Source organism: Aethalodelphis obliquidens, unplaced genomic scaffold (assembly GCF_003676395.1).
Source record: "Aethalodelphis obliquidens isolate GAN/ISIS:26980383/991018 unplaced genomic scaffold, ASM367639v1 scaffold3, whole genome shotgun sequence".
Lineage (NCBI taxonomy): Eukaryota > Metazoa > Chordata > Mammalia > Artiodactyla > Delphinidae > Aethalodelphis > Aethalodelphis obliquidens.
In genome coordinates this window covers 26,511,643-26,539,036 of record NW_020837947.1, presented here as the reverse complement: position 1 = coordinate 26,539,036, position 27,394 = coordinate 26,511,643, and the positions used below count along the sequence as shown (strand labels likewise).

Here is a 27,394-nt window from a genome sequence, read left to right as displayed (position 1 = left end):
AATAAACAAAATATCAGCATCACTGCGAAAAATATGATTTTTCATATTTTTGGTAGGATTTGCCAGAAATTTCTGACCTAATGCCTCAAGTAATAGTAACATGATATGTTACAGAATTAGAACAGTAAGGCTAGACAAGGTCACAGAAATGTTAAGAATGTGGACTTGAATATCATACCAAGGTTGCTAGTATTTGCGTGATTTGGGGCAAGTTTCTCCACCTCTCTGAGCCTCGTTCTTTAATTATAAATGGGGAATATGAGTACCTATCTTACAGGTTGTTGTGAAGATGACTTGAGGTAATACTTGTAAAGTGCTCAGCACAGGGCACTCATTAAATATTAGCTATTATTGTTTTGCTGCTGTTAATATTACTATTTTTAATGGGACATAACAGAAATACCCAGATTCTGGAATAGTGTCTCTAAATTCTGAGCTGACTCTGCGACACAGTGTTGGCCACTACATTTGATCTCAGTTACTGAATCTTCTGCCTGAGCACCTCAGTGTCATACATGTGGGGTCCCATATATACAGTCTGCAAAATACTGATGGAATCAGGAATGGCTAGCTTGTATGTTTGTGACAGAAGCCACCTTTCTGTTGGTGACAAACATTTTCTTCAGGAACTATTCTTGTAAAGTTCCTTTTTTTTTTTTCTTCCTAGAGGTCATTTCAGAGCTCCCCCAAAAAATTATGGTAAGAAACAGATCTTCCCTCTGCAACGCTAGCTGTGTCTATCCATTCAGAAGGGATGCTAATGGTTTCTAGCCCAGAGGTGGAGTAAGGGAGGCACTGTGAACAGAACTGATGATCTCACAGGCAGGTGATGCTGTGCACTGCCAGCCCAAGGGAAGAGCAGGTTACTGTGTGACAAGAAAAGTCTCCCTAACACAACTCAGAACGTTTATGCTATCTCTGTACCTATGAGATAATAGAAAATAAATATTGGTCTCTGCCCCCCAGGTTCTGGCCCAGAACTCCTAAAACCCTTGTAAGTGATAAGAACACTACGAGCATCTCCTGTGTTTTAATATTTGTCTAAGACCCCATCTCTAACATAGGGCTCCTAAAACCTTCGTAAATTCCTAAGTGATACAGAACCAGGAGCATCTTTTGTTCTAACGAAGCGACTCTGGGTGGACTCCTGGATGGGGCTGGTCAAGACCAAGCCACGATCAGAAGCTTGGACTTTTCAGCTTCACTCCCCCACCTTCCTCCAGAGAGGGGAGAGGGGCTGGAAATAGAGTTAATAATTGTTCATGCTTACATGAGGAAGCCTCCATAAAATCCCAATAGTAGCGGGTTCAGAGAGCTTCTGGGTTGGTGGACATACTCATACAGGGAGGGTGATGCACCCCAACTCCACAGGGACAGAAGCTCCTGCACTGGGGACCCTCCCAGACCTCACCTTAGACATCGCTTCATCTGGCTGTTCATCTGTCTCATGTCCTTTAATAAACTGGTAAATGTAAGTAAGTGTTTCCCTGAGTTCTGTGAGCCTCTCTAGCAAATTAATCGAACCCAAGAAGGGGGTCGCTGGAACCTCTGATCTATAGCTGGTATATCTAAAGCACAGGTGATAATCTGGGCTTGTGACTGGTATCTGAAGTCAGGGGAAGAGACGGTCTATGGGACTGAGCCTTTAACCTGTGGGATCTCACTCTATCTCCAGGTAGACTGAGTTCAATTGTAGGTGTCACAGAGAAGTGCTTGTTGTGGGGTAAAACCTCCACACATCTGGGGACCAGAAATGTCAGAAATAAAGTGTTTTGTGTGAGGAATAAAGGAGACACGAAGGAAAGAAACACAGTAGGGAAGAACTGGGTTTTTTTCCTACACAGGAAGGAAAAAACCTTTTCTTATACAGTACCTCTTATCATCCATCCATCCATCCAACAAATACTCATCAAGTTTCCACTAGGATAAAAAACTGTTCTGGCCTTTGGGAATATGACAATGAACAAAATAGACAAAGTCCATTATGGAGTTGGAAGCCTCTCTATGGAGTCTGCGTGTGATGCCTAGTTCCTCACTCTTCCTTTCTCTATATATACATTCTTTGGAGGTTAAAGACAAGACAAGAAAATCCCAAACCTGATCAGAATGATGGTATGCTCCGATGAAGATTACATATCCTGATGAGTTACAGACAAAAGCAAGTTCAACCAAAAGGAAGAACATGAAAGACCTAAACAAATTCTAGGTTTAAAGACAGACTTTAAGATGTGAGGTAAAGATTTCCATCAGCTATTCACACAAAAATTTTCAACACCAACTTTTCTAAATAGAATATAACACTTCTAGTGGGGTGGGAGTACAGTGTAATTTTTAGATGCTTGGATTCTGGAGTAACATGTGCCCGGTTCAAATCCCGGGTTTTATGCTTTTTGGCTATATATGATTATAGGTAGTTAAACTCTCCAAGACTCTACTTTTTTTTTTTTTTTTTACTCTTTTCAACAAAAATATTAATATTACCTACCTAATAAATTTTATTTGAAGATTAAAATAGATATGAGGTCTGAGGTCATTACTCCATAAATCTTAGCTATAATTATCACTGAAACAAATGAAGAGCCTTGAGAATTCAAGTGTAAGTAGAAAAGTCGACCATACACGTGCTAGGAATTCTTTCTTATTTCCAAGTCATTTTACTACACATTTTACAATAATAAAGATAAAACTTTAGCTAAGAATCTTAAATTAAACATACATATTTTTAGTACCAAGATTAAAATGATTGACTGTATATTGGAGCTAGCATATCAATCATTTATAATGGGGTCAAACAGTGATTATTTGAAAGAACCACCTCAGCAAAATCTTAAGTCCAAGCTGGCTTTTACCTGCACGTTGGTGTCTAAATTGTCACGCACTTCTATAGGTCCCCACAGTTAGTCACTGTGTTCTAAGGGACCAGGAAGTACTTAGTCATTAGCCCAAGACAAATATACCCAGGGAGGTTAACCTAAATATACAATGCAGTCCATGTATTTTTGGATTATCTTTTATGGGTGTAGATTACATCACTGGCTCTTAGCTCAAGTTGTTCCTCCACCTAAAAATCCAATATAATTCGTCGAGGGTCGGGCTCAGGCACTTTCTAGAGCCCACCAGTTGATTCTAATATGAACCAGAGTTAGGAGCCACTGTTGCAGACGATGGTGAGATTATTCGAAAGAATTCAAGAATGAAAATTTTGGTAATCACATAATACATGACCACTTTAAAAATGAGTCATAATACTTGGCAACTAACTGGTAAATTTGGTTAATGTTTTGTCTAAGGAAAAATAAATTACGACTAAGAAAAAGGTTCATTTATTAAAGAAAGTTCCCCAAATTCTCAGTTAAACATGCCACATAATTATAAGATATCAGTGCAAATGAAATATTTATATAAGCACATGGCCATGAATTCTTTATAGGAGCTACATGTTCATTCATTAATTAAAAATAATGATCAGGTAAGAACAGTCTTTTTCACACATAAACAGTGACTAATACGTACTTTTTACAATGAAGTTCTGTACAGAAATAGATTTGGAAATCATCAGAATTGTGAAGCACATAAAGAAAACAGCATCGTTCTTCAAATTTAGAAACACTGAAACAAACAAAGAATTATTCACAGTAATCTCAATACTTCCATGTACTGTAATGAAAAACAAATACTTTTTATATGCAGTCCCAATTATGATATCAGTGTTGTTTATACCAAAATGTTATAAATAGCACTTTAAAAAGTGACATTCCCTGTACCACAACACTAAAATTATTTAATATTCTGAGCATTATCCTCCTGCTTGTATCTGCAGATAATGTTGCTCTGGGGTGTTGTAGGCACACAAGCCATGTGTTCTACAACTTAGCATGGGGAAGGGGTCTTGCCTGCTGTAGCACTAAACTGTGTGCTTGAAAGAAAAGCATAAATATCAACTGGCTTACTGACCTTGGTGATTCTGGTTCCGTAAGATGTGTCGAACAATAAAATGCTTCCGAAGCTAGGAAGGCAATGTGTGGAGGCAGGTAAAGCACCTCATTATTGTAGAGATTATAAAGGAGTGAAGAAATATGAAACAGCACTTGGTTTGGACTCAGCAAGTCCTTTACTTTACAGAAATTGAAACAATTTTGAGTTTACCAGTCAGGCCACGCTCTTTTTTTTTTTTTTTTTCTTTTTGTGGTACGTGGGCCTCTCACTGTTGTGGTCTCTCCCGTTGCGGAGCACAGGCTCCAGACGCGCAGGCTCAGCGGCCATGGCTCACGGGCCCAGCCGCTCCGCGGCATGTGGGATCTTCCCAGACCGGGGCACGAACCCATGTCCCCTGCATTGGCAGGCGGACTCTCAACCACTGCACCACCAGGGAAGCCCCCAGGCCATGCTCTTTTATGCCAAGTGTTGGCAACTATTTTCTGTAACAGGTCAGAGAGTAAATGTATCAAGCTTTGTAGGCCACACTACTCAGTTTTGCTGTTGGAGCAGCCTTAGGCAATACATAAATGAATGAACATGGCTGAGTTCCAATAAAACTTTATTTACAAAAACAGGCAGTGGGCCATATTTGGCCTGTGGGCTATAGTTCTCCAATCCCTATTTTATGCCTCTGCATCTGCTGTTCCTTCCATTTGGAATGCACATCATTTTTGACTTTTTAAAGAAATTCTATTTACCATTTAAGGCCCACCTTAGAGCTTACCCTCTCTCCCTTCACTACTTCTACCTGAAACAGAAAGACTTCCTCTTGCCCCTCTGGTCTTTGAACATACATCTGTTAATCTCACACTGTACTATCATTAGTTGTTAAATGTGTGCTGCTCTGCTGGGCTGTGAGTGCTTCAAGAGCAGAGTTCATGTCTTAGTCCTTTGTGTATCCTTAGCAGAACAGGACTCAACATTTGACAGATAGCTGCTGCTCAATAAATGCCCATTGGCCGAGCTGAACAAGTCCTAAGCTGATGCAAGACAAACTGCTGACAGCTGGATTTTCTTCTATAGTTTGTCTTCTATTTATAGAGGAGGAAGTCAAGAAAAGTTAGCTCTCTTTGAAGTCACACACTGGAACTCAAGTTTCTCAACATATAAACCAACAGTAGCTGCATATAATCATTCCATGCTGATAAAGTGAAATTTATGTTTACCATACTTTCCTAGATGGATGGCTTAAAAAGGCAGCAATAAGTAATGAGTGTCTTGCTAATGACTGGTCTTAAAAATTAAGTATTAAGAGAGTAATGCTTTATTTGAGAAGGCATGGATTGGAAAGATATATATTGAGTCAGTCTGGCCTGTTTCTGTTCACATCATTCATGAGGTAACAGGTGTTTTTACCAGGCAAACTCCAATTATCAGTGACCCAGACGACTCTGCCAGTTCATAGGCTCCAACAAAACCAATTACTATTATGCCAAAAGCAACAGAGTATTGTATAACTGGCACACAGAAATCTGATTTTGCTCATTTCTGTTTATATGGGGCACACAGTAGTAAACACAACTAATTTGGTTTGAAATTTGCAAGAGCTGGTGTCTCATAAACTTCTGTAGAACAAGTATGTAAACATTTAACCAGTGGCTCTTGATTCTGAAATAAATCTCATTTCTAAACCCCAGGAATTGGCATTAGGATGGCAATGTCAGAACTGAAGGGAGCCACTGTAACCTCAAGAACACTTCATTAACGGTGACCTCAGGAAAAGTCATAGAAAAATGAATTCCCATAATCTCACCATATTAATATTAGCTACAGAACACAATCTGGCAGATGGTATGTATGTTTTCAAGGAGAGATTAGTTCCTGGGATACCAAAAGACCAGAAAAACCATCCTCTAACATAAACCCAGCTAGAGAGGACCCCACACAGCTCACTTTTATCCTCATCTTGACTCTGGTCCACAGTTCACATTTATCTCTCTGTCACCACATTTTAAGTAGGTGACAAGTGCAAGTACAGAGTCAGTTCAAACAGTGAAGGTTTTGTTGCAAATTTTTTGTAATGGAGATAAAGAGTCTGAAGAAGGCTGAGCATTTTCATCAACAGAAGGATTCTTGAAGTTCTTTGCCTTTTTAAATCATGACTACAAGTCCTATCCAAGACATTCACACTCTAGAAAAACATCTTCTAAGTAAACGAAATGCACCAAGGAAACTTACCTCACTCCCCTGACAGAAGAAGCACTAAAATTCCACTCATGTATACCTTTCTAGAACACAGGGGAAGAACAACAACAAAGGTTGAGTCATCCAAATGAAAATAACATAACAGTAATTTTGTTTTATTACTTTTAAAAAATATACACAGAGTCATTTTTCCTAGTGCATAATTCTCCACAGACAAACTATCTGGATGGAAACTGCAGTTCATTCTCAAGCCACAAGGGTGATATTTACTCTACTTAATAATTTCTGTACTTCAATAAAACAGCTTCCAAGAGAACCTAGGAGAATTAGTCTTATTAAATTCTAAAACTTGATTTTTAGCAGATTAACATAATAACTGTAGAGCCTGAAATTTTCAAGTAAAAAAACCCAGTGATCAAGGTAATTCAATTATAGTTGAGCAATATTTCTTTTCTGAGAAAGAAAAACATTAATTTGAATAAAATCTCTTCAAGGTTTAAAGATAATTACTTCTGAATTATCTTTAGTTACATTTTCTAACCAAAATGGTGGTTCTATTTCTTTAGAAAATAGTTCAGCAAGTATGTATGTGTGTAGACACATGTATACGGTGTCCATCGTTGCTACAATGTGTTGTTACCTAATTTATGCAAAAGTCAATATGCTAATAAAGTTTAAACATAAGACATTTAATTATCATATGATAAACATGGATGATTTACAGGGCCAAGATGAAAAAAAAATGTGGGAATTTATTTCTTGAGTTTATGACTAAATCTGAGTTAAAACTAGTATTAAATTCATATGTATCTAAATTAAATAAACGACAAGCTAGATGGCATTCCCTATAAAAATATTTGTGACAATATATTGAATAGAATTAATAACAAATATTTTTATGGAAATAAAGGAGTTGATACATGTATGGTAGTTAATTCTGTATTGTATTGTTTTGTAGTCAATTCTGATTGCAGTTCAAATACTGTATTGTAGTCAATTTTGATTGCAGTTCAATTCTGTAAATGTAAAACAACCGGGGAAACAAGCTCTTATCCACCCACTTAAAATACTGCCAGAGGCTGAGGTCTTGGCTGGGCTAGTGAAATGGGTAATGAAGCCCATGGCTCTGAGATGGCCCAGAACTCTCCTTTTGGCCAAAGCAACTCAAAAAGCCATCATTTATATCCATAGCACCTAGTTCTTTGCTAGGACCATGCAACTTAAAAATAGATCCTCTCAAATCCAAAGTAGATTTACTAAAAAACTACTTTCAACGCACATCAGTCAGGTCATGGGGATGTGACCTGAATTAACACAGAGCAAATGCTGCTGTGCACGAGGCCCAGAGAGGGCAGAGACCTCAGAAAGGTACTCATGGAATGCGGCTTTCTTAACAGGAGTACAGAGGGACTTAAATTAAAATAGCAGCCTGCAGCTTCAGCTGGTAATTTGGAAAGTTGCTTCTAAATCCTGTCGGCCTCAGGTGACCTTCTAAAAATATGTGACCCGAGAGCTGCAGCTGTTACCTGCACGCTCCTTGCACACAATGCCGCCTTATCCTCAGAGCCTGCAACTGAGCTGCTTTCTAAGGCCATCCCCAGGATCAGGAGGTGGGGGTGAGTGCCGAGCGGGCAGGGTAGTGTATAAACCTGCGACGGAACACAGCAACTGACAAACACCTGCAAGACAGCCCTGGTAAAATCCATTCTCCATCAGCCCTGTTCTGGGAACAGCCGAGGAGAGATTTCCCAGATGGACTAGGCTGGTTTTGTAGGAAAGAAGTAGAGCATTTTCAGAATTTTAGGTTCCTGGAAAGTTTTGAGTGCTGCCAGGAAATGTTCCATTTCAGTGGTGCAAAGCCCGGGGCCTGAGATGGAGTGATCTGGGAGGAGTCCTCTCTCCCCACCTCCCTTGCCTCTCACCACAGAGAGGCGCTGGTGAGCTATAAAAGCCAACAGGTAAGGTAGAAGTCTTCTGGGTCTGTGTGGGAATCAGGGGAAAAGGGCAGAGCAGAGGCAGAACTGGAGTGATAATCAACCCCAACAAGCCCCAAACCAACACTCAACCTACTCCAGTCAGCACAAGCACCAATTTCTTGAAACTGGTTAGCCTCAGATGCTATGCCCCAGCTAGGGCAAGAATGAAGACAAGGAATTAATACTGAGTTAAGATGGCAGGAATGCCTGTGGCAGACACTGCTGGCTCCCCAGGCGACAGCCATTCCCATCCTTCTTTGCTAAGAAAAAATGAATTTTGTTCAGGTTCAGGTGGCAAGGTTTAGGGACAGTGAAATTGATTCCCTAAGTCGGCCATGGTAAGCCCATTTCCCTTGCTGGTGATTGCCTTAGGCATGGACATGTGATGTAACTTTTGGTCCAGGGGAAAGGCCCTAACCTTCTTTGGATGCTGTCCACATGAACTGATGCTTGGAGTTGCTATTTAAGACCACAAGAGAAAAAACAAGAGCACATAGAGAAGCCAACCAGAATTCTGACACTGTCAAGCCGCTGAAATTACCCCCAGAATGATCCACCTCAGAAGCTCTTGTAATATGGGACAATGTTTCCTTATTACTTAAGCCACTTTTGGTTGGGAATTTTGTAGTTAAAAACTTCCTTGATGGATGAGAGCATCACATCATCAAAATCTAGAATCTGGGATTAATATATTCCCCTAAGAAATTTCCTGGGTCTTCTCTGAGTGGCCACTGGTTGGAGCTGGAGTGAGGGAGGGGAGTCAACACGAAGTCCTGCACTGGGACCCTGCTACCTTGGCCTGACAAGCCACCAGATAGGCCAGGAGTGCTTAGCTTCAACCCTCAAAGGAGGGGAATTCTAAATAACAACGATTTAAAATATCTTGCAAATAACTTCTCTCTTCCTCATTCTAGGTTTTTCTTTCAGGTACTCATGAAGACTTTCTTCAAGCACCAACTTACTTTAAGCGGCAACCAGGGAGAGCTGTTAAAGGACTGGGATTTCAATTAATTTGCCCCTGACCATAGAGTAACTCTCAAAGACTCCCTGAACTCTTGGGACTTGGTATAATGACCTTAAAGTTTTGAAAATTGCAATATAAAGTATATACTAGCTCGTATAACTGTTCATCCCACATTTTAGAATGAAAATACTGAGAGAGGGAATAGAGAAATAAATATGATAAATGAAAAGCAACACTCTGTTTTTCCACTTTCAGAGGAAAAAAATTAAACATTCCATGACCAAAAAATCCACTTCCTGTTTAACAGTAAGACCTATAAAACCTGTTGCTTATCTGTTATTTAATTACAGCCATTACAGTTGCTTTAAACGAATAAAATAATAACAAAGTTATCTTCATTGCTTGTCCTCATTCCAGTTATATCACTTCTATTTTAAAAAACAGAGAAAATGGTAGTGGTAATGAACACATTATGGATAGAACTAGGGTTTGCAAAGAAACAGACAAAAATTGAAAATGGAAACAGATTGATTTAAGAAAGCTTACATTTTTGAACAAGGACTATTTTTAGCACTAAAGGTAATAGGCAGTGGGGACAATGCAAATGTAATATTTCTTGATCAAAAGATGGTAAAAATGGAAGCAGGACAATTCACAGCCTAAATCTATAAATCTTCTTAATGTACTAATTTATATCCTAATATACTTCTTAGCATAATATAAAAATTGTCTCTACAATTGTCACAAAACATAAGAGAATCAAAACAAGGCTAACTGTATTGAACATAGAACCTCCAGAAAAAGAAAATAATGACAACTGGAAATAGTACTCTTTTTCCAAAAATTTCTGGCTTACTTTCTCTTCTTTTTCTGTCTTCCAAATAACTTCTGGCTCTCCACTCACTCTCAGGGTCTGACTAATCGCTAATTCCTTTAGCCACATTCTGTTTCCAAGTGTCCTTGGATAACCTTGCTCTTCCCAATCAGGCTTCTGAAAATCTCTCCCAGATAATAACGTTCATGTCTCTAACCTCTCTTGGTTTTGTAGTTTCAAGTGGATGGCTACTCTACTTCTGCTTATGAGAACATGTATGCATATAATTTAAAATAATGTAAATAAGACACTGTGTACTTTAAAACAAGGTTAATGAGATGCATATAGATATATTAGTCATTATCAATTTCGTCATGATGGCACGACTCCAAGTGGAGTAGAGACTGGAGGTTCCAAGGACCCCCTCCTTCAGTTCAATTAATTTACCAGAGCCGCTGTCCCCTCCCTGGAGGTAAGGGGTGTGGGGATGAAAGTTCCAATCCTCTAATCACCTGGTTGGTTCCCCTGGCAACCAGACCCCATCCTTAGGTGTTTTCCAAACATCACCTCATTAACATAACAAAAGACACCTCTGTGGCTCTCAGCACCTAAGAAATTCAAGGATTTTAGGAACTCTGTGGCAGAAACAGGGCCTAAGATCAAATATATATTTCTTACTATAAATTGCAATATCACAGTTCCCTAATATAACACGAACAACCTCCCAAATGATTGCTGCCATGTCATCTAAGGAGAAGAGCAGGGTTAAATTCTGGGCTTTCAATGTTAGGGTTTGCGTACTGCCGCAATTTTATTACTGTTGTCATTACTGTTGTTAAAATACACTCGGTATTCATTATATGTCAGGCTCTGTGCAATATACTCTACCTACATTATTTTGATTAATTTCACAACTTTTGAGGTGGATATTATTATTCCATTCCACAGATGAGAACACCGCAGCTTGGAGATGCCATGTTGCCCAAGGGATTTGAGCCCAGGTCTGTTGACTCAAAGACATTTCAAAAAACTGACACTGACATTTTAAAAAACTGCAACCCCATACCCTCAAGTAGACTTCCTAATTGCCTTTTCTGCTTTATTTCCCGCTTTTCACCATTTAATGTGCCTATATCTTTTATTTATTTGTTTATCTTCTGGTTCCCTGAGTAGAAGGTAAACTCCTGGGCAGGAATCTGGCCTATTTTGTATACACTGTTTCCCTCGTGCTTAACACAGAGCCTGGTAGTGCCTGTCACAGATTAAGTGCTCCATAAAGATTTGCTGAGTGCACGGATGATGTTTAAGGAAAATGAGAAGGGTATTTTACAAAGTAATTACAAAAACCCCCACAAAACTACTTTGCCACAAGACTCCTCATTTCTGTGGTTTATCCTATGGACTGGAATCAGCTCTTGAAAAGCTTCTATTTTTAAAAAATAGTAGGATGATTTGTACATGCATTAAAACTGATGAAATATAGAAATGTAAGGATTATCCAAATGATGGTTATAAGTGGAAATGAGAGCATTTAAGATTCTTTTGAAAACCAGTGGCAGTGCAGCCCACCTCATGTTACACCCAGCACATAAGTCAGGGGTCATCTGAAATGTAGCAGCTACTCTGATAACCAACCGGCGAGATGCAATTATAACTCTAATCATACCACCGTAAGACTAGAAAAAGCGTTATTCTGACAGGCTTCCTAGAATTAAGATACGCATCCTTTAAATCATATATTTTAAGTATCAGGTCTTTGCACATAATTTAATTTATAGCATGAATTTGCAAAACAGAAACAATCCCATTTTGGGTGCCCTTTGGAGGACTATGCCATCTATAATAAAAATCCAAACAGTTGAATTATATTTTATTAAGTGAATGAAATCCATAACCAAAATCTAACAGTTTTTATATTACAGAATGTATTTATGCCAAGATAAATACACAGGAAGCTATTTCTTCTTAACTAATGTATATATTTGCTGGAATATATAAATGCCCAAAGGGTCTAAAGTCCTTCGCTACGAATACTCGTCTTAATAATTGCACAATTTACCTTGTCATCAGGAAGTACGTGCCAGATAGATATTGTCTTTTCCTCCACTTCATTGTTGATAGACAAATACGAAGGTTGATAGATTTTGGTTGGTTCTAATATTAATACCTTGAAAATATAAGGCTAATATTAGTGACTTAAGATTTAAGCCATTTAGAGCTGTTATAACAACACTGCACTGACACAGGAGATTAACGGATGAGGCTGAGTCCAACGCTGGAGTAAAACCATTTTAACTTCTGATTGTTGCTACCCCTATGAGTCCTTTGAGCATTTTATGGTATTAAACAATTATTATAAATTCCAATAATGCATCACCTTTCATTGCTAAAGAAATTAGAAATAAATGTTTGAAATCCATATGTTGGTTTGCTATCCCCAGGGAATCTACTAATTTTATATATATATATATATATATATATGTATATATATATATATATATACACACACACACATGTATATATATATTCAAAAACTTTTGTTTTATCTTATAATCAATACAGAATCTTTTATTTCCGTTTTTAAAAAAATTTTATTTTTTTATAGTTAATTTACAATGTTTCAGGTGTACAGAAAACTGATTCAGTTACACATAGATACATATCTATTCTTTTTCATATTCTTTTCCCATAATCTATTTCTATAAATATAAATGTGTCAAAGAAAGGCAGAAATGTGGTAAAACAAATAATTCTGTGCACAGAAAAGATTCCATATATAGAGTGTCACATACTTATTTTTGATTTTCTGCGGCCACACCTTACCATAAAGATGTAGTAGTATGGTTTTCATACCCTTATAAAGGGATTGAGAAATAATTTTGATTATTATTGAAAGAGTTTTATATATAAACCAAAGAAATGAACGTAGTTGCATGAAATAATAAAATGTTTTTGCATTGCCTTCCAGATAAGACCGGTGGGCTTCCCTGGTGGCACAGTGGTTGAGAGTCCGCCTGCCGATGCAGGGGACACGGGTTCGTGCCCCTGTCCGGGAAGATCCCACATGCCGCGGAGCGGCTGGGCCCGTGAGCCATGGCCACTAAGCCTGCGCGTCCGGAGCCTGTGCTCCGCAACGGGAGAGGCCACAACAGTGAGAGGCCCACGTACCGCAAAAAAAGAAAAAAAAAAAGAATAAGACTGGTATCTTTAATAATGATTTAAACTTTGTGAGAGAAAGAGACTTTAACTTTGCTCCTGTTTTGGAGATATATGAGGGATATATGACAAGTGAGATGAGAATCTCCATCAAAGGACTGGATGATGTATTATATTATTGCTAATATCTCATATTAGGAGCAAATAACATTAAAATGCCACACGTGCCCTGATTTCAAAGGTGCTACAGATATTACCTATTTGTACAAACACTTAAAGGCACCTATCTAGCTCAAAATTTCTGTGCAGTCTTAAGTAGAAATACTTGGAAAGAAAAGAAAATACTTAACACTCAGAGAAACTGGAATACTTTTTCTTTAAGTTCAGGTACAGAGAACTAGAGAAAGGGGATTAGAAAGACAAAATTTTCTTTATTTGAGCATAAAAAACTTTAAGAATTTTTGGCATAAAGAATTCTTGGTCAGGCTCTAGCTATGAAAATAAGATGACATGTATCAAAATAAACACACAGTAAGAGCCCACTGGGGAACATAGTCTGATTCAGAAACATATTGTGTGAATCAAGGTCCAAATTCCCATCAACAGCTAAGTGGCACCAATGAATAATAATGAAAATCATTAATATTCAATCTGAATTTGGCAGAAATGGTGCTCTCAAATCTGAGTATCCCAGTGTTTGTGAAATTAAAACGAATAATAGGGAATAAAAGGTGGGTTTCCCAAAATCGCACCCAAGTCACTCCGCTGACAATGAGAACATACCTTGTTCCCTAATGACGTGGCCTGCTATCTAACATTAGAAAAGCACAGCACAGGTTATCTCCTGTCTTCTTAAACGATGGTGGTATTGTCTCAAATATTTCTAATAGATAAAATATGAACTATGTGTTTCTTATCTTGAGATACGGAATAAAAAACTGGTTGAAATTATTATTCTCTAATGCTCGCGGAGCCCTTTGAACTGGCCTTGAAACGACAAAATGTAAAGAATTTGTAGCACGTGCTGTGGATGTCACAGAAAGCCTGAGAAAAGACAAGAAAAAAGGAGGCAATTTGACAAAACCAGCTAGATACAACTTGCTAGAGAGTATACACATTCTTGCTTTTAGTTTCTAGTCTTTTATATAGGTTAACATTACAATTAACGGCTAACTTCTGAAGTGTGAAGGAAGACAGCAAGGCCTGTAAACTCTGAAGAGCAGATATTAAGTAGAGGTACATATCTAAGCTCCTATAGCGTCTGTGAAAACACCACCTCCTCTTCTTCTTGCCTGACATTAAGTGATGGGTTGATGGTCTCCAATGTAGGAAGGAAAGAAAATATACACAGAAGAGAGGTCAGGAAAAAGAATAAATCAACCTGAACTCAAATAATAATAAATGATGGGACCTTTCATTTCCCAAAGAAACTTTCGCCTCTTTTCTTTTGCCCAGGGTCACACTTATTTCTTGGAAGCATGAGAATGGATATGGTAGTGAGATAAATGAAGACAATTAAATTAAATATTTTCTTTTTTTTTTTTTGTATTTTATTTTTATACAGCAGGTTCTTATCTCTTTTATATATATTAGTATATAAATGTCAACCCCAATCTCCCAATTCATCACACCACCACCACCACCCCCCCACCCTGCTTTCCCCCCTTGGTGTCCATATGCTTGTTCTCTACATCTGTGTCTCTATTTCTGCCCTGCAAACCGGGTCATCTGTACCATTCTTCTAGGTTCCACATACATGCGTTAATATACAATATTTGTTTTTCTCTTTCTGACTTCACTCCGTTTGACAGTCTCTAGATTTATCCACATCTCAACAAATGACCCAATTTCATTCCTTTTTATGGCTGATTAATATTCCATTGTATATATGTACCATATCTTCCTTATCTATTCGTCTGTCGATGGGCATTTAGGTTGCTTCCATGACCTGGCTATTGTAAATAGTGCTGCAATGAACACTGGGGTGCGTGTGTCTTTTTTTTTTTTTTTTTTTTTGTGGTACACGGGCCTCTCACTGTTGTGGTCTCGCTTGTTGTGGAGCACAGGCTTCGGACGCGCAGGCTCAGCAGACATGGCTCATGGGCCTAGCCGCTCCGCAGCATGTGGGATCTTCCTGGACCGGGGCACGAACCCGTGTCCCCTGCATTGGCAGGCAGACTCTCAACCACTGCATCAAAAGGGAAGCCCACATGTGTCTTTTGGAATTACGGTTTTCTCTGGGTATATGCCCAGTAGTGGGATTGCTGGGTCATATGGTAATTCTATTTTTAGTTTTTTAAGGAAGCTCCATACTGTTTTCCATGGTGGCTTTATCAATTCACATTCCCACCAACAGTGCAAGAGGGTTCCCTTTTCTCCACACCCTCTCCAGCATTTGTTGTTTCTAGATTTTCTGATGATGCACAATCTAACTGGTGTGAGGTGATACACCTCATTGTAGTTTTGATTTGCATTTCTCTAATAATTAGTGATGCTGAGCAGCTTTTCATGTGCCTCTTGGCCATCTGTATGTCTTCTTTGGAGAGATGTCTATTTAGGTCTTCTGCCCATTTTTTAATTGGGTTGTTTGTTTTTTTAATATTGAGCTGGATGAGCTGTTTATATATTTTGGAGATTAATCTTTTGTCCATTGATTCATTTGCAAATATTTCTCCTATTCAGAGGGTTGCCTTTTCGTCCTGTTTATAGTATCCTTTGCTGTGCAAAAGCTTTTAAGTTTCATTAGGTCCCATTTGTTTATTTTCATTTTTATTTTCATTTCTCTATGAGGTGGGTCAAAAAAGATCTTGCTGTGATTTATGTCAAAGAGTGTTCTTCCTATGTTTTCCTCTAAGAGTTTTATAGTGTCCGGTCTTACATTTAGGTCTTTAATCCATTTTGAGTTTATTTTTGTGTATGGTGTTAGGGAGTGTTCTAATTTCATTCTTTTACATGTACCTGTCCAGTTTTCCCAGCACCACTTATTGAAGAGTCCGTCTTTTCTCCATTGTATATCCTTGCCTTCTTTGTCATAGATTAGTTGACCCAAGGTGTGTTGGTTTATCTCTGGGCTTTCTATCCTGTTCCATTGATCTTCCTGTTTTTGTGCCAGTACCATACTGTCTTGATTACTGTAGCTTTGTAATATAGTCTGAAGTCAGAGAGTCTGATTCCTCTGGCTCCGTTTTTTCCCCTCAAGACTGTTTTGGTTATTCAGGGTCTTTTGTGTCTCCATACAAATTTTAAGATTTTTTGTTCTAGTTCTGTAAAAAATGCCATTGGTAATTTGATAGGGATTGCATTGAATCTGTAGATTGCTTTGGGTAGAATAGTCATTTTCACAATATTGATTGTTCCAATTCAAGAACATGGTATATCTCTCCATCTGTTGGTATCATCTTTAATTTCTTTCATCAGTGTTTATAGTTTTCTGCATACAAGTCTTTTGTCTCCCTAGGTAGGTTTATTCCTAGGTATTTTATCCTTTTTGTTGCAGTGGTACATGGGAGTATTTCCTTAATTTCTCTTTCATCATAATGATGATTAGTGTATAGGAATGCAAGAGATTTCTGTGCATTAATTTTGTATCCTGCAACTTTACCAAATTCATTGATTAGCTCTAGTAGTTTTCTGGTGGCATCTTTAGGATTCTCTATGTATACTATCATGTCATCTGCAAACAGTGACAGTTTTGCTTTTCCTTTCCAATCTGTATTCCTTTTATTTCTTTTTCTTCTCCGATTGCTGTGGCTAGGACTTCCAAAACTATGTTGAATAATAGTGGCAAGAGTGGACATCTTTGCCTTGTTCCTGATCTTAGAAGAAATGCTTTCAGTTTTTCACCATTGAAAATGATGTTTGCTATGGATCTGTCATATATGGCTTTTATTATGTTGAGGTAGGTTCCCTCTATGTCCACTTTCAGGATAGTTTTTATCAAAAATGGGTGTTGGGACTTCCTTGGTGGTGCAGTGGTTAAGAATCCACCTGCCAATGCAGGGGGGCACAGGTTCGAGCCCTGGTCTGGAAAGATCCCACATGCCAAGGAGCAACTAAGCCTGTGCGCCATAACTACTGAGCCTGTGCTCTAGAGCCTGTGAGCCATAACTACTGAAGCCCATGCGCCTAGAGCATGTGCTCTGCAACAAGAGAAGCCACTGCAATGAGAAGCTTGTGCACCACAACGAAGAGTAGCCCCCGCTCACCGCAACTAGAGAAAGCCCACACACAGCAGCAAAGATCCAACGCAGCCATAAATAAATAAATTTATTAAAAAAAAAATGGTGTTGAATTTTCTCAAAAGCTTTTTCTGCATCTATTGAGATGATCATATGGTTTTTATTCTTCAGTTTGTTAATATGCTGTATCACATTGATTGATTTGCATATATTGAAGAATTCTTGCATCCCTGGGTTAAATCCCACTTGGTCATTGTATATGATACTTTTAATGTGTTGTTGGATTCTGTTTCCTGGTATTTTGTTGAGGATTTTTGCATCTATATTACTCAGCAATATTGGTCTGTAATCTTCTTTTCTTGTAGCATCCTTGTCTGGTTTTGGTATCAGGATGATGGTGGCCTCGTAGAATGAGTTTGGGAGTGTTCCTTCCTCTGCAATTTTTTGGAGTTTGAGCAAGATGGGTGTTAATTCTTCTCTAAATGTTTGATAGAATTCACCTGTGAAGCCATCTGGTCCTGGACTTTTGTTTGTTGGAAAATTTTTAATCACAGTTTCAATTTCAATACTTGTGATTGGTCTGTTCATATTTTCTATTTCTTCCTGGTTCAGTCTTGGAAGGTTATACCTTTCTAAGAATTTGTCCATTTCTTTCAGGTTGTCCATTTTATTGGCATAGAGTTGCTTGTAGTAGTCTCTTAGGATGCTTTGTATTTCTGCGGTATCCGTTGTAACTTCTCCTTTTTCATTTCAAGTTTTATTGATTGAGTCCTCTCCCTCTTTTTCTTGATGAGTCTGGCTAAAGGTTTATCAATTTTGCTTTTCAGTGAGCCAGCTTTTAGTTTTGTTGATCTTTGGTATTATTTTTTTGTTTCTATTTCATTTATTTCTGCTCTGATCTTTATGGTTTCTTTCTATCTACTAACTTGGGGTTTTGTTTGTTCTTTCTCTAGTTCCTTTAGGTGTAAGGTTAGATTGTTTATTTGAGATTTTTCTTGTTTCTTGAGGTAGGATTGTATTGCTATAAACTTCCCTCTTAGAACTGCTTTTGCTGCATCTCATAGGTTTTTGATCGTCGTGTTTTCGTTGTCATTTGTCTCTAGGTATTTTTTGATTTCCTCCTTGATTTCTTCAGTGATCTCTTGGTTATTTAGTAACGTATTGTTTAGCCTCCATGTGTTTGTGTTTTTTGTGTTTTCTTCCCTGTTATTCATTTCTAATCTCATAGCGTTTTGGTTGGAAAAGATGCTTGATATGATTTCCATTTTCTTAAATTTACCAAGGCTTGATTTGTGACTCAAGGTGTGATCTATCCTAGAGAATGTTCCATGTGCACTTGAGAAGAAAGTGTAATCTGCTGTTTTCGGATGGAATGTCCCATAAATATCAATTAAATCTATTTGGTCTATTGTGTCATTTTAAGCTTGTGTTTCCTTATTAATTTTCTGTCTGGATGATCTGTCCATTGGTGTAAGTGAGGTGTTAAAGTCCCCCACTACCACTGTGTTACTGTCAATTTCCTCTTTTATAGGTGTTAGCATTTGCCTTACATATTGAAGTGCTCCTAAGTTGGGTGCATATATATTTATAGTTGTTGTATCTTCTTCTTGAATTGATCCCTTGATCATTATGTAGTGTACTTCCTTGTCTTTTGCAACATTTTTATTTTAAAGTATCTTTTATCTGATATGAGTATTGCTACTCCAGCTTTCTTTTGATTTCCATTTGCATGGAATATCTTTTTCCATCCCCTCACTTTCAGTCTATATGTGTTCCTAGGTCTGAAGTGGGTCTCTTGTAGGCAGCATACATATGGGTCTTGTTTTTGTATCCATTCAGTGCACCTGTGTCTTTTGGTTGGAGCATTTAATCCATTCACATTTAAGGTAATTATTCATATGTATGTTGCTGTTACCATTTTCTTAATTGTTTTGGGTTTATTTTTGTAAGTCCTTTTCTTCTCTTGTGTTTCCCACTTATAGAATTTTCTTTAGCATTTGTTGTAGAGCTGGTTTAGTGGCGCTGAATTCTCTTATCTTTTGCTTGTCTGTAAAGCTTTGGATTTCTCCATCGAATTTGAATGACAGCCTTGCCAGGTAGAGTAATTTTGGTTGTAGGTTCTTCCCTTTCATCACTTTAAATATATTGTGCCACTCCCTTCTGGCTTGTAGAGTTTCTGCTGAGAAATAAGCTATTAACCTTATGGGAGTTTCCTTGTATATTATTTGTCATTTTTCCCTTGTTGCTTTTAATAATTTTTCTTTAATTTTTGTCAGTTTGATTACTATGTGTCTTGGCGTGTTTCTCCTTGGGTTTATCCTGCCTGGGACTCTCTGCACTTCCTGGACTTGGGTGACTATTTCCTTTCCCATGTTAGGGAAGTTTTCAACTATAATCTCTTCAAATATTTTCTCGGGTCCTTTCTCTGTCTCTTCTCCTTCTGGGACCCCTATAATGCAAATGTTGGTGTGTTTAATGTTGTCCCAGAAGTCTCAGGCTGTCTTCATTTCTTTTCATTCTTTTTTCTTTATTCTGTTCTGCAGCTGTGAATTCTACCATTCTGTCTTCCAGGTCACTTATCCGTTCTTTTGCCTCAGTTATTCTGCTAGTGATTCCTTCTAGTGTCTTTTTCATGTCATTTATTGTACTCTTCATCTCTGTTTGTTCTTTAATTCTTCTAGGTGTTTTTTCTTTAATTCCTGTAGGTCTTTGTTAAACATTTCTTACATCTGCTTGATCTTGTCCTCCATTCTTTTTCCGAGGTCCTGGATCATCTTCACTATCATTATTCTGAATTCTTTGTCTGGAAAGTTGCCTGTCTCCACTTCATTTAATTGTTTTCCTGAGTTTTATCTTGTTCCTTCCTCTGGTACATAGTCTTCTGCCTTTTCATTGGCTATCTTTCTGTGAATGTGGTTTTCGTTCTACAGACTGCAGGACTCTAGTTCTTCTTGCTTCTGCTGTGCCCTCTGGTGGATGAGGCTATCTAAGAGGCTTGTGCAAGCTTCCTGATGGGAGGGACCGGTGGTGGGTAGAGCTGGGTGTTGCTCTGGTGGGCAAAGCTCTGTAAACCTTTAATCTGCTTGTCTGCTAATGGGTGGGGCTGAGTTCCCTCCCTGTTGATTGTTTAGCCTGAGGAACCCAGCACTGGAGGCTACAGGCTCTTTGGTGGGGTTCACGGCAGCCTTGAGGAGGGCTCCTGCCAAGGAGTACTTCCTGGAACTTCTTCTGCCAGTGTCCTTGCTCTCATGGTGAGACGAAGCCACCCCCCTCCTCTGCAGGAGACCCTCCAACACTAGCAGGTATGTCTGGTTCAGTCTCCTATGGGGTCACTGCTCCTTCCCCCTGGGTCCTGATGCACACACTATTTTGTGTGCCCTTCAAGAGTGGAGTCTCTGTTTCCCCCAGTCCTGTTGAAGTCCTGCAATCAAATCCCGCTAGCCTTCAAAGTCTGAAGTCTGTCTCATATGCTTTCATTACCAGACTAGATCCAACAATAATATTTGTCCATATAGGCCAAGAAAAAGTTATTTCAAACTGACATTGGATCACCCTTCAAACCCTTAAACTAACACTTAGCTGCAAAATAGATTACTTCTCAATAATATTCACACCAGTAGCATTATTTGTTACATGGTCCATTATGGAGTTCTCAATATGATACGTACACTCAGATCCCTACATTAACTGGTTCTTCAAAGGAATCTGGGAACTCCTCCTCCTGTTGCTGGACCCTCAGGTTGGGAAGCCTGACGTGGGGCTCAGAACCTTCACTCCAGTGGGTGGGCTTCTGTGGTATAACTGTTCTCCGGTTTTTGAGTCACCTACCCAGCAGTTATGGGATTTGATTTTACTGTGATTGTGCCCCTCCTACAGTCTCATTGTGGCTTCTCCTTTGTCTTTGGATGTGGGGTATCTTTTTTTGGTGAGTTCCAGTGTCTTCCTGTTGATGACTGTTCAGCAGTTAATTGTGATTCTGGTGCTTTCACAAGAGGGAGTGCTTGCACGTCCTCCAATTCTGCCATCTTGACCCAATCTCCCCTAAATATTTTCTAATATAAGTAACCTGGTCAAACCCACTTCCAAAGAAAGATAAGGTAATCACCCCAATCAAGACCTATCACGGCCTTCACAAGTGTGAGCTACAGAAGCTGCTACTCTAAGGACACAAAGAGTTATAGTGACTGACGCAGAACCACAGGCACTAGAAGCTTGCCTTTCTCTATGCAGTAGAGCATGGGAAGAAAATTCCAGTGATTTCAGGGAGTGAGTGGAAAAGGTGAGTGAGTGAAGCAGGATGAATGGGACTGTAATTGACCTCTTAAATGGTAGCATCCAGTTGGCTAAGGAGATTGCTGCTTTGGGAGAATGCAGTTACGAATTCCCCAACCCTTTAATTTTTCAAGAGTAGTTAAAGATCTGGAATTTTATGTGAACTCTCCTTATTTTTCATTTGACGTTTTATAAACTTTATTTTTCAGCTGAAATACTCCACCTTTCCATCCATTTTGTCCATCTTTTCCTTTATTTTCCTTAAAATCGTATTATACTTATGTGACGTCCTTACCTGGGAACTACAACATGAGAATCACCTTGGGGAATACCTCTATTGCCTGGTTTTAGCTCTTATTATGTCACTTTTTCCTGCTCCTTAGAATGTCTAGTAATCTTTAATACATCTGAATGACACATTGCAGAGACTCAGGATAATATCTTTCCAAAGTTTTTGTGTTTTTGGTTTTTTTTCACCTACATAACAGTTAAATTATCAGTGTATGATCTTGATCTTATCAAGGCATACTTTTATTGCAGCTTTGTTTTAGTTTTGCCTTTACTTGTAAAGCATGGGCTCTATACTCTCAACTAGATGCTTTGTGGACCACAGTCTGGGCTCAAAGTCCAACAACTTATCCCTGCATTATTTATTCTCTGGAATATCTGCAGACTTGTCAGCCTTCCAGAAGATGCTCTCTGCCACTTCTGGTCCTGATCTCCTAATCAGCAAGGGAACTTACCTTGATAAAGTTTATTTAAGCCATGTAGGTTTCATCCAAAACCCAATTTTAATCAAATATTGGGACTGGAATTTGTGTTTATTCAGGACATGCTTACTCCTCGTTCACACCATCGAGGCGATCCCTAGGGCTCAAGGGAAATACGCAGGCAGAATCCTGGGGCTCACTTGTCAAGGCTCCCCCTTCTCCAACACCCTGTCCCTCATATTCCAGCTGTCTTAGGATTCTGAACACTGACCCCTGCCAGTGCTGCCCAGGGAGAAGCCACCTCCTTGGGCTGCAGCCAGAAAAATGACCTTAGTGAAAAAAGAGGAGGTGAAGGTGGGACTCAGCTCTGGTACCTCCCCTCTCAAGGACGGCAGCCCTCACATGATTGCTGTTTAATGCCTGCAAACAGTTGTTTTATATATTTTGGTGGTTTCCTTTGATAAGTTGTAAAATGTGCTTTCCCAAGAAGAGATTATCTCAGATTTACAGCGATTTATAGCAGTATCAAGACCATCTACTCCCTCACAGCCAGCACAGAAGGTTCAACTCTCTTCATTTTTAAATGTTGGCAACAAATTCTTCTCTTTTTTTAAAATCACGGAGTGGTCTTTTAAACATATGAACTTAATTATGTGCATAAACTCACGCATAATAAGAGAAATAGTAACTCAAACGACCCCAATATGCCATTTTTCATCTATACATTTAGCAAAAGTACAAATCTGATAAATACACTTGTTTGGAGAGACTCTGTGAAAGCAGGTAGTTTCACGTATTGCCAGTAGGAATGTCAATTGATATCATCCCTACAGAAGGCAACATGCAATATGAATCTATTCCACTTCTGGGAATTTATCCTGCACATATATTTGCACACATGCAAAATGGCAGAGGTACAATGGTGTCTTGTGTTAATTTGCATTTTTTGGCTACCTAGTGAGGTTAATTACCTTTTCATAGGATTTGACCATTTTTCTGTTTCTCTTGCTTATCAGTCTGTAGGAGTTGTTTTTGCTTGTTTGTGTTTGTTTTGTTTTTTTGCATATTCGACAAATTGATCCTTTTGCAGCACTAGTATTAAATATTCTCTCCCTACCTAGCATTTGCCATGTTTATGGTGGATTTTTTTTTAAGGTGAACAAAAACTTGAATTTTTAATGAAACCAAATTGGTCAATGTTTGCCTTTGGGGCTTATAGGTCCCTTTCTGGCTTAAGAAAGCCTCTCTTTCCTGGAGTATATACCTATATTCTCCTAGCTTCTTTTATTATTTTCTGGTTTTATTTTTTTTATATTCACCTTATGACAGACTAATTCATGTTAAAGTCATTTAAATTAGCTCAGAATAGCTAATATGAGTGGTTTCCTCTCATAGCCAACTTTCTTAGTCCAGCAACAGTTGATTAAATACTTCAGTTCTGTGCTATCTTCTTTCACTACCACATTTACTACCATCAGAGCACCAGCTAAAGGCAAGCTGCCAGCTCACTCTGAGATAAGTATTTTCCTAGACTACACATTATCTAGGCTAGAAAACAGAGTGAAGTGTTTTAGTTTGAAAGGCTTTTCAACTAAAGATCCTGCTGAGCTTACGGCTTCATCTGGAAGCAAGAGTAAAGGAAGAGAGTTAATGCCAGTGATGGATTTAATTAAATGAAACATTTGATCCTACCAACAAGAACTAGAAAACAAGATTTTATAAAAAGAATTGAAAAAAAAAATTGAGAGTTGTCACCACCTCTGAGTATGAAAGACTGAGACAAAGAGAGCTAAAAACAGAGAGATTTATGGCATCACTTGACATGGGAAGAGATCTGTGTACACAGTCAGTTGCCAGTAATTCTTGAATTGGATACTAAAGCTATATTGCTTTGGATGGTATTCCAAGAACTATCAGTATGGGGATGGCATCAGCTGAGATGCACAATATATTTTTAAAGTGTATGTGCATGTGTGTGTGTGTGTGTGTGTGTGTGTGTGTGTGTGTGATACATTTAAATATGTAAATTTGATAGAGACTAGCCAAAATGAGTTGCAGACCAGAACCTATAAGGCATCATTTCCCATCCTCTAAAGCACTGTAAAAAGTGACTGGGGACACCGCAACTAACTCTGACCCACATGGGTAGTAAGTGGTAGTGATGGAGTAACAATGCAGGTGAGCCTGACACTTTTCACCACAATAATGTTGATGATATTGATGTTGACAATGTCAACAAAACTGTAGTACGAATGAAAACCAGCCATTCATCTGGTCTGAAGAGATATCTTGACTTCCTGAGCTAAGAGATAATCTTTTCTTGGGGAAGCACACGTTACAACTTATCAAAGGAAACCAACAAGTTTCATGGAAAAAACATGAAAATGTATCTTATTTCTCTGATTGTGAGAAGTTATTTTAAAAAGTAAGCTAAAGCAAACCAATTTGTAGAAAATAAATATATTAACCAGATGACCATTTTCTTTTTAGGGCATGAAAACCAGCACATTAATACAGTCACAATCACAAGCGCAAGATGTTCTTTAAATAAAGGAAACAAAACATAAATGTCCTTAGAGTTAAGTGAAGAGTACTTACTGGAAACCTAACTACGGTGACATCTGTCTTTGTGGCCTCAACCAGGAAATCCATCCAGAAGTCCACAAGTTCCTGCTTGGCCATGGGCTGTTCTGAAGTCAGTTTCACAAAATGCTTATATATCAAAATCGTCTCTACAATAGACTTGAGGTACCTAAAAAAATCAAAAGATATAAGACACATAATAGGCAAATGTAGAACCACCTGTTCCATCTATCCCAGTCTTACTCTGTAAATGTAATTTAAATATGGCATTAATAATTATGCATGCCAAGTCACTAAACTTTATTATTTGTTATATGTCATGTACTATCACATGTTATCTCACTTAAATCTCACAAAAATTCAGTAAAGTAGGCCATTTTACCTCCATTGTAAAGATGAGGAAACTGAGGTTTAGATAGCTTAAGTAACTTGGACTAAACAATATACCTACTTAAAACATGACTTTTAAAGTAATGCCTATTCTATTCAAGAAAGTGGTTAATGCATTTGTTTTAAAATATGCTCCCTTGAGAGAGCTTTTCTAAGTAGACCGATCATAAGGGATATTATTTTGCTCTAAAGTAACTCAGCTCATATATATTATACAAATATCCTCAAACCTTAAGACAGATGGTGCCTCAAAGGAAAAAGTCAGGAAAAAATGAGGAGCAAGATAATTATATGAGATAATGGGTAAGCAAGCACTTTGTAAACTATAGACATGGAAGTTAACATTAAGCTAATGCAAACAAAGCATTGTTTTGTGGTTGTTATTACTATTGCATAAAATAACGTCTGTTTTCTTGTCAACAGAGGCCAAGACACCTCAGACCAAAGCTCTTTATAACCATGCTTCAGTCTCCTCTTCAGCCATCATTGGAATGGTCACATAAAGAAATAACCAACTTGGCTGCATGTAAACGTGTGCATTTATTGGTTCAGTTATTTTCATGCCATTTGCTGAATGCCTGCCGTCGACATGCTACTGACAGTACAGCCCTGTCCTCAAGCTGCACATGGTGTTGAGGAGACAGAAATGTAACAGGTATTATAGCACCATGAAATAAATGCCCACAGAGCTGTAACTCACAGAGATACGACTAACAAAAGTCATACAGTCAGTATCAATAGAGATATGACTGAAGAACGACGGAAACACGAAAGAAGAAAATTTCCAGAGATGAAAGAATCACAGTGTATGTAACAGCATCCACCATCGTCTCTCTGGGTGTGGGGAAGGGTTTTAGGCCAGCATGTGATTTATGAGCTGATGTGATTCGTGAGTGTTCCCCAGGTGGAGAAGAGGGCTGGAAGACGATGCTCAGTGTGTGCTGAGACACAATGGCATGACGTCAGAAACTGGCATGTTCAGAGTAAATAGACAGCAGCATAAACCTAGGGGTGTGACAAGAGCTGAGGTTTAATGACTAAGGGCAAACCTTGTTTGCCACGCCAAGGAGGTGGACTTTATCCCTTAGGCTGTGAGGAGCCATTAAACTACGCTGATTTAAAGATTTCAGTGGAGGGGAAGGGTCAAACATGCATTTTAGAAAGATCACTATGAGAGCAATGCTGGGGAGGATTTGCTAATAAAGGAGATCTGAATGTGAGGAAATGCTTTAAGAATCCATGAAGGTCTACCATGGTGGGAATTTCCTCAAATGGTCCCTCTGATGAAAAGAAGTCAGTGGCCTGAGCTCTGAGCGCTCTGAGCTTTTCTTGATATCACAGTTAACCTTTAAAAGTCTTTACAGCTAACGGTCAATCATTACATGTGATGCACGATAAAATTAGCATTCAAAAACAGTCCTGGGCTTCCCTGGTGGCGCAGTGGTTGAGAGTCCGCCTGCCGATGCAGGGGACACGGGTTCGTGCCCCGGTCTGGGAAGATCCCACATGCTGCGGAGCGGCTAGGCCCATGAGCCGTGGCCACTGAGCCTGCGCGTCTGGAGCCTGTGCTCCGCAACGGGAGAGGCCACAACAGTGAGAGGCCCGTGTACCGCAAAAAAAAAAAAAAAAAAAAAAAAACAGTCCTAAATGCAGATGGAATTTTGTTTTCATGTCTCCAATTACCACATCCATAGTGATGAGACTTGGGTACATCCCAAGAAAAATTTGAAATTAGAAAAACACATATAATATAGGAAACATCTAAATGTGTCAGTAAACCCTGAGTAAAAAGAAGTGAAAAGCAAGAATGAGAATTCCAAAAGTGAGATGAGATCATGAAGGAAACAAAGGGCACGTGTTTGGAGCGGAGGCTGGGAAGGCTGAGATGGAAGCTTGTGAATCTGCTGATTAGAGTTGCAGGTATAAAATTCGAGGCCTTTGCATGATTCAAGTGGGTGACCCTGCCCGACCTAGGCTAGCAGGTTGGTCAGTGCGATGGAAAAGCTAAGCTTGGTGGCTGGTGGACACACCTGTGTCCAAAGCCATCAGAACCTACATATAACACATTTTATTTACGAGCATCAATCACTTTTTCCTCTAGATTCTGCATTTTATTCTCTAAGCAAATAAAATCCCCTAATTGTCAGTTCAACAGATTTAACAATTTAGAAACAAGTGATAGGAGCTTTTATCAAAAATGACTGTACGAACACCTAACAATTTACTAT

At 38.7% G+C, this 27,394-nt stretch overlaps 1 protein-coding gene across 4 annotated transcripts in view; it reads right to left on the bottom strand.

Annotated features, from left to right (window-relative positions):
- The window catches only part of MAP3K5 (mitogen-activated protein kinase kinase kinase 5), a 212,996-nt gene that overhangs the window by 63,977 nt on the left and 121,625 nt on the right, over positions 1-27,394 (bottom strand). For all 4 annotated transcript variants that reach the window (XM_027085523.1, XM_027085499.1, XM_027085508.1 and 1 more), the window contains exons 10-13: positions 24,792-24,945; positions 11,937-12,044; positions 6,157-6,206; positions 3,514-3,609 (exon numbers count right to left, since the gene is read on the bottom strand). In XM_027085523.1, the coding sequence (XP_026941324.1) occupies positions 3,514-3,609; positions 6,157-6,206; positions 11,937-12,044; positions 24,792-24,945 (408 nt within the window). The remainder of the gene's footprint in view (positions 1-3,513; positions 3,610-6,156; positions 6,207-11,936; positions 12,045-24,791; positions 24,946-27,394) is intronic.